General features: G+C 38.9%; 1 protein-coding gene across 5 annotated transcripts in view; it reads right to left on the bottom strand.

The window, feature by feature from the left end:
- The window catches only part of cdkl5 (cyclin dependent kinase like 5), a 44,683-nt gene extending 34,130 nt beyond the window's left edge, over window positions 1–10,553 (bottom strand). Inside the window, exons 1-3 of one of the 5 annotated variants that reach the window (XM_074619556.1) lie at window positions 10,009–10,553; window positions 6,387–6,744; window positions 3,496–3,530 (exon numbers count right to left, since the gene is read on the bottom strand). In XM_074619556.1, the coding sequence (XP_074475657.1) occupies window positions 3,496–3,530; window positions 6,387–6,423 (72 nt within the window). In that variant the 5' untranslated portion in view covers window positions 6,424–6,744; window positions 10,009–10,553. The remainder of the gene's footprint in view (window positions 1–3,495; window positions 3,531–6,386; window positions 6,745–10,008) is intronic. The other 4 variants (XM_074619573.1, XM_074619565.1, XM_074619540.1 and 1 more) reach the window with 4 other exon arrangements.
- Between the last annotated feature and the right edge of the window lie 2,051 nt (window positions 10,554–12,604).

Raw genomic sequence — 12,604 nt, 5'->3', positions numbered from 1 at the left:
AGCGTGTGGTGCAGGGTGCTTTGTCGGGTGTTTGTTTCTGCCTCTCAGGCTACAAAAAGCTGCCCAGCTTTATTGCTGGAGATTATTGGGCCTGTATGTGGTCATGTCTAGAAGGTAGCCCACAATTTAGGAAACTTGCGCGAAATGGTTAAGGTTAGGCATTGACCTTGAATAGTTATGGTTAGGATAGGTCGTCGGGCAGCGAGTCTCGCTAGAGTTTTCGCAATTTGTCGGTTACCTTCTGGACACGACCGCTGTATGCAGCCTGAGAGGAATACCTGCAGACATAACTCAGGGCTCCAAAAGTCCTGTAAACTACATTTAATCTACTTTTAAATTTACAGTTAATATTATCCTAAAAAGATGCCAGAACTGAACTAGTTGTAAAGATGCAAATACAACAATTATCTATCTAAGAAAGAAAACTCTAACTATTAAGTAGGGTTACAATGCAGGGGTTTACACAGCATTTCTAGTTTTTGTTTTACTATCATTATTATTGGAAAACATAATAACCAACTTACCAACATGATTGATTTAAATGTTTATCTTAATTTTATAAATTTCACTTCTGAACTAAGCCGTCGGTAGCAACTAAAGATTTATTTTATTTTATTTTTAGATAATTCAAAGCACTTGGTTAAAGGTTAGGGAAGGATTGTGGTTAAATATGGAAAAAGTCAAAAGTGACTTAAAAAATGAAACAGGAAGTTTTAACTTTACTACAATTCAACCAAAATCACAACGTTTCCTGAATCTTCGACAGGATTTTGACACAGGAAACCCCTAAAGTCATCCATCCACCCAGAAACACCAACAACATTAATGCAGGCTGTGACTATGTTTCCCTTCAAATTGGAAACAAATGAGTAAATAAGCATAATTTCTATAAGACAAGGTTGTCCAAAGACCAAACACTTTTGCAACAATTCTTAATGTAGGTTAATGTCACATTTGATTTGACACAATTTCTAAAGATGTCTGTTATAAGAAAATAGTGCTGCATGTGATGAGATGAGATAATAGCTGTTCTGCTGATATGAGATAAATGATCCCCTCACAGTTTTGTTTCAGCAGTATTTAATATACAGTGTATATATATATATATTTGTAGCTGTGGTGACTCCTTTCCACCCAGTAAAGGGCACCTAAAAGTATCTTTAATTACAATTTCCAAGTATTAAATGAATGTTTGAGTCTTCTCTTTCTGTCTTACATTTAGACAGAGAGCTGCAAAATACCATCTTAAAACGGTACATTTCTGGTGTGGTTCTTCAGTATCTATTTACAATACACAACGGTGTGATTATTTAAAATGTGTATATGTGGGATTACTTTCACCAACTTTATATGGGAGTTTGAGGCAAAAAGGCACCTGATGTCTTCACTATTATTTATGTGCTGTGTTTATACTGTATGTGTATGTGATGTAGCATTAAGCTCACCATCGTTTGCGGCACTGGTGGAGAAGTAAACTAAACCATTTCATTAACATTAGAAAGTACAAACAGTTCCTAAATTGACCATGACCATTTCTCAACCATGATGTCTGTTCTAATCTATTTATTATATTTTATCAGGCACAATGTGGATCATGTGTAAAATGTGTCATGCGTTAATATCACCTTTACAGTAACTTCTTCTTTCATTCAGATTAAACTCAACATCACTTTAATAACGAGGCCTTAAATGCAGTAGATGCTTATAATAGTTGCAGTAATCTGCCATTAACCCTGTTACTGTCTGATCAAGCCAGGTCAACAGTCTGGTGTTTCATTCATAACAATGGTGATGGATTTAAACTAGGGCCGTCAATCAATTAAAATATTTAGTCAAGATTAATCGTATGATTGTCTATAGTTAATTGTGATTAATCGCAAATCAATCGTACATTTGTTATGTGTTCAAAATGTACCTTAAAAGGGAGATTTGTCAAGTATTTAATACTCTTATCAACATGGGAGTGGTCAAATATGCTGCTTTATGCAAATGTATGTATATATTTATTATTGGAAATCAGTTAACAACACAAAATAATGACAAATATTGTCCAGAAACCCTCACAGGTACTGCATTTAGCATAAACAATATGCTCAAATCATAACATGGCAAACTGCAGCCCAACAGGCAACAACAGCTGTCAGTGTGTCAGTGTGCTGACTTGACTATGACTTGCCTCAAACTGCATGTGATTATCATAAAGTGGGCATGTCTGTAAAGGGGAGACTCGTGGGTACCCATAGAACCCATTTACATTCACATATCTTGAGGTCAGAGGTCAAGGGACCCCTTTGGAAATGGCCATGCCAGTTTTTCCTCAGCAAAATTTAGGGTAAGTTTGGAGCGTTACTTAACCTCCTTCATAACAAGTTAGTATGACATGGTTGGTACCAATGAATTCCTTAGATTTATTGTAGTTTTAAAACCGAGTCCACTACAACGTGCGAAAGGTCAATTGCGTTAAAGAAATGATTGATGTTAAAATTAATTTGTGTTAATGCATTTTTTACTTTGTGTAGCTTTCTAAACATTATTGTTCCTGCTCTTTCTACAACATCATACAAGATGGACAACATGCTTTAGACTGTGTCAAAATGCCTCCATGGGTCAATTTCATTGTGTGCAAAAATCTGAATGAAACAAGGAATGGAAACTGGTGTGTTCATTTATTCAACTAGTTCCAGTATACTCTACTGGTGGAGAGGTGGCATAGTTTGATTACCAGCCGTGACATTGTGTGGCTGGTATCGTTTTAGCCTGGTGAGTCAGTTTGTGTGTCATCATGGCAAAATGTGGTACTGGAGACACTTACTGTAGCGGAAACTACCACAGAAGAGGTTTTGAGTACTTTGCCAGGTGTTTATATGTCTGTCTGTGGACAGATTTTGTCAACGCCATAGCATCACAACCGTGCAAGATGCAGTCACGAAACTTTACAGATGTGTAGATGAGATCAAAATTAAAAGAGTTCGAAGATGGGTGTGGTCCGAGCAAGGGTGCTGGAGGTAGGGGGTAGGAAGTTGGGAAGGGGCCACTTTACGCCCCTTCAATTAGGGTTGCAACTATCATATTTTTATTACTGATTATTCTCCCGATTATTTTCTCAATTAATCGTTTATGTAACGAAAAGTAGTGGAAAAAAGCCCTATGCCCTTAAATTGCTTGATTTATCCAACCTGCAGTCCAAAAAACAAAACACGCAGCACATCCTTGTATTTGAGAAGCTGGTACTGGCACATATTTGGCTTTTTTTGCTTGAAAAATTACTCAAACGATTAATCAATGTCGCCAAACAATTTTCTTCCAATCAACTTGCATCGTTGCAGCTCTAGTTTCACTGGTTACATATACACATTTGATTCTTCATCATCGTCTGATTTTAACAGCTCAAAATGCACCGCAGCACATACCGTAGGCTTCATATCACAATGATGCAAAACCATGAATATTTCCATACAGTTAGACCTACAGAAATGAGAAATCTCAGTGTCTTACCTTATGCCTGCACTTGAGCACCACTCCATACGCCCCTGGACAAAGAAACAGAGAGAAAGACGACATCTTAATTAATGTTTCGGCCTCAAACAAACCAGTGCATTAGGTGAGAACCACCAGAGAAACAACAGTTAATAGGTGAGGCGGAGGCATACGTACTCTCCCACACACTCCACACACACGTACGCCTTTGACAACTAACACACTCACACACACACAGTGTTCCTGTCTGTCTTTGCTAAGCACGCCATGTTCTCCATTGGTCATCCATATTTCAGATGTCAGGTCTACGACTGTAAGTCTGTTTGTTGGTCATGTCAACCAGACCTGCATTGGTTAAAGTGAATTATTTTCCTTACAAACTGCTTTTGTTGCCATTCAAATGAGACGTGCAACATAATAAGGCTCAGTTTAAATGTTTAATTCAACTGGGGAACGAGGCGAGAACAAACAAAACATCCCACATGAATAAAACTAACAGCGATAACATCAGTCAAATTATCCAGGAGACGGCATTGTTTGTATGTTGAGAAACATCATTAAAAGAAAACATTCAAATGTGAATTTACAATGATAAAATGATCCCCTTTAACTTGTGCCATCAGAATTATTCAATAGTGGCTTTACGACAAGTAAAAAACAAAGGAAAAGTGTTGTTGCTGTGGCTTTAAATCTCTCATCATTTAGTTCTCATGTGTCTAACTTTCTGATGAATGGATCCTGACAAGCACTGATGTAGATCACAGTTAGTGAGAATTATCAACAGAACAATAAACACTCCGTTACTCTGTCTTCTCACATTAGAGTGAAGCCGAGGACGCATGTCAGTTCAACTCACTGGAATGAGCCGCAAATGACGCTGCTGTCGGAAAGAAATCACTACGGCTCGGTTTGATGTGTGGAATACTCGAGAGTCATTTGAAGCTAGACTTAAAATTGTATCCTCATTTATTTCATTTTCTGACCGGCCATCAATGTTGTCACTGGAGCAAAGCACTCAAACATATTGATGCATACAGTCAAGACGTACAGTATAACCGACCTCGACATTTTAGATATTTTCTGAAAGCGAAAAAGTTTCACTGTGAGAGGAATAAAATTCTAGTTAGGAAATATTCAATCCCTTATTATATTTTAAACTTGTCCATGGCTTAAAGGTACAGTGTGTAGGATTTAGTGGCACCTAGTGTTGTGATCAATTACGTACTTTGTCATTGCCTATCAAAACAACCCGTAGACTGCCACCACTATGGGTTATTGTTTAGTTTAGGCAGAAATATTTGGTTATGGTTACAGAAAGATTGTTGTCAGGATTAAAATAAAACAGCGTTGGCTGTTTGACTGAAATGTGAAATGAACAGCGGTCAGCTTGTGCTAAAGTCACATGATTTTTTTAGCTCCTCCCTATGAGGTCTTGCAGTGAACGTCAAGGTAGGTTCACCTGCCCCGACAGAAAAGAGTCATAATTCACACAACCACTGGATGTCTTTGTCAGGCAAACATACTGTAAAAATAGCTTGTTTCTATCTTTTACCGTAAATTCTCAAACAAAAGCCGGTAAGACTCTTAAATAATACCCAGGGGTGAAGCCGGCATGCCCAAATAAGTCTGGGTAAAAAACATTTAGGGGGTGTGAAATTATCTGTACTGATATCTCACATGGTAAATTCACCATATTGTACATTTCCACCGCACTAATTCCATCAGGACTCCAGAGTCACGACAAACTCACCACTCTGAGGTGCTTCTACTCTGTAGAAAAAACAACCAGGATGGGGATGGATCGCGCCCTTTGAGGGTTGTGTCTAGAAGGTATCCCCCAAATTACGATAACATGAAAAAACTCTTGCAAGACTCGCTGCCCGATGACCTATCCTAACCTTAACCATCTCGTGAGAGTTTCCCAAAGTGTGGGTTACCTTCTAGACCCGACCCTGCTGGAAGGCTTTTAATGTGAAACAACAATCTAGGAAGTGTTGAATTTCACTGATGTTTGCATTTAGAGGGATCTATTGGCAGAAATGGAATATACTATTAATAACTATGTTTTCTTTTGTGTATAACCACCTGATAATAATAATACTTGTATTTTCATTACTTTAGAATGAGCCGTTTATAGCTACATACGTATCTACAGTAGCCCAGAACGGACAAACCAAACACTGGCTCTATATAGGGTCATTCATTATTTCACGTCAGCCACCGAAGTTCTGCTACACACTTTGCACGCGGGAGAAGTTTCAGTTGGTTGCAATCTGCAACCTCACCACTAGATGCAGCCAAATCCTACACACTGCCCCTGTAAACATGCTACTGTTTTTATGAGAATAAAAAACAGTATTTCTGTTAGAGAAGCGAAACTCAGATCAGCAGAGGGGTGAGTATGACATGACTCTGATGAAACTAGTGCTGTGGAAACGTACACTATCAAGACAGCAAGGTAAACATAGAGGATGTTTTGAGTTTAGCAGCAAATTAATCAGGAAACAGGGAGGCTTCTTACTAAAATCTGCTAAAATATAAAACAGGGAAATATAGGAATAAAGACCTGTATAAACCTGGTTCTCTCGGCAGTCAAGGTAAATAAAGGCTCTGGAAACTATTTGAGAATATACGGTAAACAAATGACTAATGCTTTCGTTTTCCTTGTGAGGACAGTCTCAAAGGATTACATGCTACTCTATGAATAACCTGCAACCGCTCAGGCTCACAAACCCCTTTAAAATCTCTCTGTATTGGGTAAAAATGGAGATACAAGATCTGACAACTGTGATGTGCAGGCTAAAACTCCCATGAAAACACACAGTGGATGACCTCCTGTGATCACCAGGATCAGAGTTCCTCACGTTCTACAAACACACAGTAAAACCTGCTGTGTAAAAACCACTCACCTTCTCCCACAATGCCAAGGACTTCAAACTTATTCATCACATCACCGAGGGCGGGGGCTCCTCCAGCAGGTGAAATGATCTGCTCGGGGGTTTTAGCGAGGAGACTCCTGCTTTGACCGGCGGCTGACGGAGTGAGCTGTAGAGTCCAGGAGAAACGTCGTCTGACTGCACCCCATCTTCACAACCTCTTCCTCTTCTCTCTTCCTCCCTCTACAGCTCTGTTCCAGCCTTCAAAATGTCAGTTTTCTTTTATTTATGGATCTGACTCGAGCGGTTTCAGTTGTCTCCGAGCTCCCTTTATTCCATGTCTTGAGGTTGTCCGTCTCACGCTTATATCCAAACCTCCACACGGTCGTACCTGCAGGAAGAAATAGAGAAGCAAGGTGTTAAAACTGTCAGAGGGTCACTCCAAGGTCCAACTTCCCATCATGCCTTGCACAGGCGGTAGCATGCTGGTGGTATTCCTGGCACAGATGGTGGCTAACTAGGGCATGTGCATGTACTGAAAGGCAGCATTTCCTCGAGGACACATTTAAATCATGGATGACTTAAGCATGTCTTCCACACATTCATCCTTTCCCATCAGCCACACATTCAATCTGCAGGATGCTGCAATGATGACAGTTTGGAGTGGAAGTGGATGTATAATGCAGCACTATTAAGACATGCCTCCTTTGCTTTTCTAACTTTGTAGTTTGCTGTCTGTCAGTTGGTCCACCACTTTGGTGCAGACTGAAATATCTCAACAACAATTGGATGGATTGCCATAAAATTTGGTTCAGATATCCAAGGTTCCAAGATGATGAATCCTAAAGACTTTGGTGATCTAGTTTTCACATATCAAGTAAAATATCTCAACATCTACAAGACAGAATGGCACAACTTTTGGTGCAAACATTCATGGTTCCCACATGATGATCCTCTGACTTTTCCTCTTGCACCACCAGCAGCTTGACGTTTGTGTTTTTTAGAGACATGTCTCAACAACTACTGGATGGATATTTGCCATTACATTTGGTAGAGACATTCATGTTTCCCTCACAACGAGTTTCAATAACTTAGGTGATCCAATACTTTAGTTTATGACCAAAATGAATGACACTCCCATCAGCCTCAGCTGTTTTGTGTTTTGTGCTTATTAGCAAATGTTAGCATGCAAAAACACTAAACTAAAATGGTTAACATGGTAACATTACACCTGCTTATCATCAGCATGTTAGCATTATCATTGACAACAGGGCTACATTCGAAATCACATACTTTTTCTTTTTACTTTTAGTACAGCTGCCCTTACAAGGTATGTGCTGTTGCATGCAGTATGCATACAATCGGGAAATACTACTTCGTCATAATATTGCACCCTGAACGTTGACCCTTGTGCTCATATATCCACTGCACAGAGGATTGTGGGTCAGAATAGACAGAAAAGCATGCTGGCTTGCATACTGCAAAATACGACCGGATGTAGTAGGACATCCTGGTATTTCTGGCATACTGCATTTGACATACTATGTGTTGGGACATACAAAATATTTTTCTGGCATACTACTAAGATGTTTGTATGCTCAAAGTATAGCCTCACAGAGCTGCTAGCATGGCAACAACTATTGGATGGATTGCTATGAAATTTGGTGCACAAATTCATGTTCCCCTCGGGATGATATGTAATAACTTTGGTGATCCTCTGACTAATCTAGAGATATCATCAGGTCAAAATTGTTTGGTTGGTGCCCATATAGAGTGCTACAGGAATGAGCCCAGAAAGTAGTTAGCATTGTAGCACTTGCGGTTTCCTCGTCTAGAAGTCAATGTTTTTTTTTTAATGGGTTTTTAGTTGGATGCCTGAAATAAGGTCTGTGGTTAACACAAGCTGAAGAGATTTTAACATTTTGTTCCACGACATAAATAAATCAATAAATACCCCACTTGTGTATTTTGAAGCCTTTATGAGGTGGTTGCTAACAAGTGGCTAAATGAGACTACTAAACGTTATCACGCCGACTCATCAGCCTTTCCAGCCTCGTTGTTTATACACGCGCTCATGTGACCGTGGTGTAGTTGGTTTATAGCCTAACGTTAGCTTTTTACTTCTGGCGATTGCATTCACACCTCAAAAGTCATAAAAGTGGTGTTCATTTGTGGAGATTATCTTGCTGATTAAAACCTGCAAGTATCATAAACTTGTGTTTGCCACAGAGCTTATTTCTGCAATAATCCAAATCCCATTGACTTTTTGTTGAGCGAACCAGGGCGATTCTAACTTCCTGGTTGGCCTACAAAAATACGTCATCCCTGGTTCACTCTATACTTGCAAAACTATAAGGACATTCCCATCAGCCTCAGCTGCATTTTGTGTACAGCCCACTGTATAATTACCTGCCACATTCAACATGTTGAACCGAATGCGTTGAAATGTGTGATGATTTAACATTCTCACAACTTAGATTCTTCCTGTGCCCTAATACTTAGCCCATACTTTGCTTTCCACACCATTTTCCAAGAGCATGTTCTACATTTATACACACTCAATGATAAAGTGTTTTGAAAAAAAACATAAAAATGATATCCAAAGGCTTAAATCTCCTCCTGTCACACATCCAAAAACTGACCACGATTATTAAATGCCTCTTTTGTAATGCTGTTGGACTGGAACCATCAAATCTTCTCACAGTATCAGTCCAAATTCGTTTGTTTTAACACTTGATTTATTCAGCAGTGCAAAAAAAAACAAAAAACACTTTAATGTTGATTTGGCTCATGTGCCCAGTGTGGGCGTTTTCCTATGCAGTGTACACTCCACACAGCCAAGTCTTTCCAGGGGAAGTGATAAGGTGGATGTTGAGGCCATACCATGGCTAGTCATTTAAGGATATGGTGCTGACACTGAGGACTGATCACATCCATATACTGTATCGTGTCTGAATAAGACAAATATACCCTAAAAAAGCCTGCAACTGGAGCAGCCTATAGGATGCATTATTATCCTGTACTCGAGGAAAAAATGTTCCTCGGTTTATTGATAAAGCTGCTGCTCCTTCTTGCAGCCATCAGGCAGACAGCTGCTAAATGGAATATTAAGGTGGAAAACGTCAGGAAAATCCAGCAAATATTGACAGAATGGACTGAAGCATTAATCATGCAACCAAACGCCTGTTGGGTGTCTTGCATGTATACATGCACGGGGGAAAAAATAAAAAAAAACAGGGGAATGAGTGAGTTTGGGATTTTAATAGGCTGGTGCGTGCGTCCGCGTGCACGAGGGTATGTGTGTGCGCGTGTGTATGAGGTGAGAGAGAGAGAGAGTGGATAGTAATGCTGCTGCTCTCTCTGCATCCAAACTGCGTCTCTCTCATCGCTGCGTTGCGGAGCGCACCAACCAACACCACCACCACATCCACCACCATCATTCCGTCGCTGTCCACGCGTTTCTCAGCCTACACAGTAACCAGTGCATACATTATAACGTAGTTCACGCACCGTGTTCACGACAGTGTTGCACAACAGCACCCGCAAATAGCATTTACCCATAAACCCCCATAATTAGACAGCATTTCATGCGCGCAAAAACATATAACACACAATCCACCGCAGCCCACGTCCATAATGAAACATCTGTTTTTACCTGCAGATGTGATGTGTGAGGTGAATCTGTGAAGCACTCAGCATCATGCCCGTGAAAATGATGATGTGGGAAGACGAAGAAACATCATGTGGAGCGACAGAGACAGAGAGGGGGTGAAAAAGCCCCAGGCCTGATGCCTGCCTGCCTGTCTGCGCGTCGTGACACGATCCTAAATGTCCTCTACTCACTCAATCTGTGGATGGAGACCAGACCGAATCTGCAGGCTTACAGCCGGATGACGGGCTCTCCATGTACCGTCAACAGTCCTTCAGAGGCTCCTCCGTGTTCACATCCTCAGCATCAGCTGGTTTATAGCAGCAAAGTCGTCATTCCTCTGAGCGACGCTGCGCGCAGCCAATAGGAGCACGGACGTGTGCGCGTTCCAGCAGTCGTTTCAACATCCACACAGCTGCGATAAAATAAAACTTTAGGATGGAAAATGCGACCCAGCTCATCATTTGTTCAATTTTTAAACATGCCTGATATTAATCTCCCTCTAATAATACACATATAGCTCTTGATAGTGCTGTTGCATCCCCCCTTTTGGTCAATCCATGCTGATTACAAATCTCCCTGCAGCAGCAGCAGCTCGTCTCCCACCTACACCTCCCCTTCATGACTGCACTAATTGGCCAAATCAGTGAGAATCCACTGGATTCACAGACTGTTTCATATTTTGTACATGAAATGTTTTTAAAAAAAACAGCTTCTTCTTCTTCTTCTTCCCAAAGACCTTCTGTGTTTGACCTCCACACAATCCTCTTGGCTCATTGTTCTCACTGCAACAACTTTAGTTGTAAAAACTGAGTGTCATATAGCCTATAATGGTTATGTTTTTAAGCAGATGTAGGAGCAGCTTTATTCTATGACAAGTACATTTGTTTGTTTGTTTGTTTGTTTATTAAGATCCCCATTAGCTTTTGCATAGCAGCAGCTATTTTTCCTGGGGTCCACATAGTTTACATGGTGACAATACAAAAATACACATTCACACTACTCATCATACACTGACATAACACATCGTAATACACACAAAGAAAACAGAAAGGCTCCGACTGAATCTATCATGATCTAACAGATAAATATCGTCATTTAACATGGAATGCCCATAATACCCTTACACACTCAAGAATACTTATCAATTACGAAAGTTTATTCTTAAGTAATGCTCTTTTAGTGTTTTTTTAAAACCACATATAATATTTTGTTGAGTAATATAATTTAATGCATTCAGAAGAACTTATATTTAGTTTTCCCTGCCCAACAGCAAGAGGTGGAGGACCATTTAATGTGGTCTTGTATCATTATAACAACACATGAAATGAAAGTACATAATTATGAGAAACCTTCTTTTCACGAATAAAAGCCTTCTCATTATAATGACCCTTTTCATAATGTTATTTAATGATTCTATTAGTGATGCATTAAGCAGCTTTTAAATGCTGCAGTTGGTTGAGATGGAGCTAAAATAAACACTTTATATAGCTAGGATAAAGCTTTATTAATGCATCATAATCTAATTATAAGTTATTGTGTATAGCCGTCAGAGAAGAGGTTATTTAGGAATTATAGCATACAATATTCAAGTTAAGGTGCAAGTACATATGTCTGCAGTACAGTGCTAAAGTGTTCACAGTGGCCTATATGATGGGACAGTGACTCATCACTAATGTGTTGTGTTTTTGTCAGATATGAAGTGACATTTTAGTGCAGAGCTGTAAATAAAACATGGAACATTTGGTCCGAGTCCTCGCCAAAGAAAAACTTTCGCACTTACATTTGTGCCACATTTGTTATTTGAGAGAAAAGTATTTGAATATTTAAAGATCGAGATTCGAAAGAAAGTCTTTCCCATTTTGTCAGTGACACTTTCACTAATGTTTGGAAGAGGTTAAGTCTTAGAGCATGACATGTTTTTCCTGTCACAACATTTCCCAACTATTCCATGCATGTGTCAAGTAATAAAGTACATACAGTATACCCAAGTACTATACTTAAGACAACTTTACTGGAGTATTTCTACTATCCTACTTTATACTACATTTTAGAGAAGATAGAAATAGAAATACTGCATTCTTTCAACTATATCACACAGTAAACCGGTTAGATTAAGACACATATTATCAGTTCAACATAAAATAAGATCAACTTTACTGATCCTAGAGAAATTAGCTATATATTTATTATTATCATTATTATTATTATTTATTATTATTATTATTATTATTATTATTATTAATAATAATAATAATAATTGATAGGGACAATGCTCACTGATTAACTGAGAAAAAAATGCAAATGAGCCAGAGTTAGCCTAAAAGCCAAGTTTTTATCTGATGTTGAAAGTTGTAAAAAAACAACAAAAAAATAACAAAACCTGCCTAAAAATAGATGAAAAATCCGATGAGATTATAAATATGCACAAATTAGTTTACATCCACCATTAAATAACAGTATGACAGGTGGTAGTAAGTCAGCTACAATCCAAACATAATACAATTAATTAAAAATGACACTTTGTCACAGATCAAACTATGCAACAGATTATAAAGTAGTTAAAAGGATGCATACATGTATCAATATTAATAATTTAATA

The sequence above is a fragment of the Sebastes fasciatus genome, chromosome 2 (genome assembly GCF_043250625.1).
Source record: "Sebastes fasciatus isolate fSebFas1 chromosome 2, fSebFas1.pri, whole genome shotgun sequence".
Classification (NCBI taxonomy): domain Eukaryota; kingdom Metazoa; phylum Chordata; class Actinopteri; order Perciformes; family Sebastidae; genus Sebastes; species Sebastes fasciatus.
Note: the sequence above shows the minus strand (reverse complement) of the source record. Positions and strands in the feature narration are given on the sequence as shown.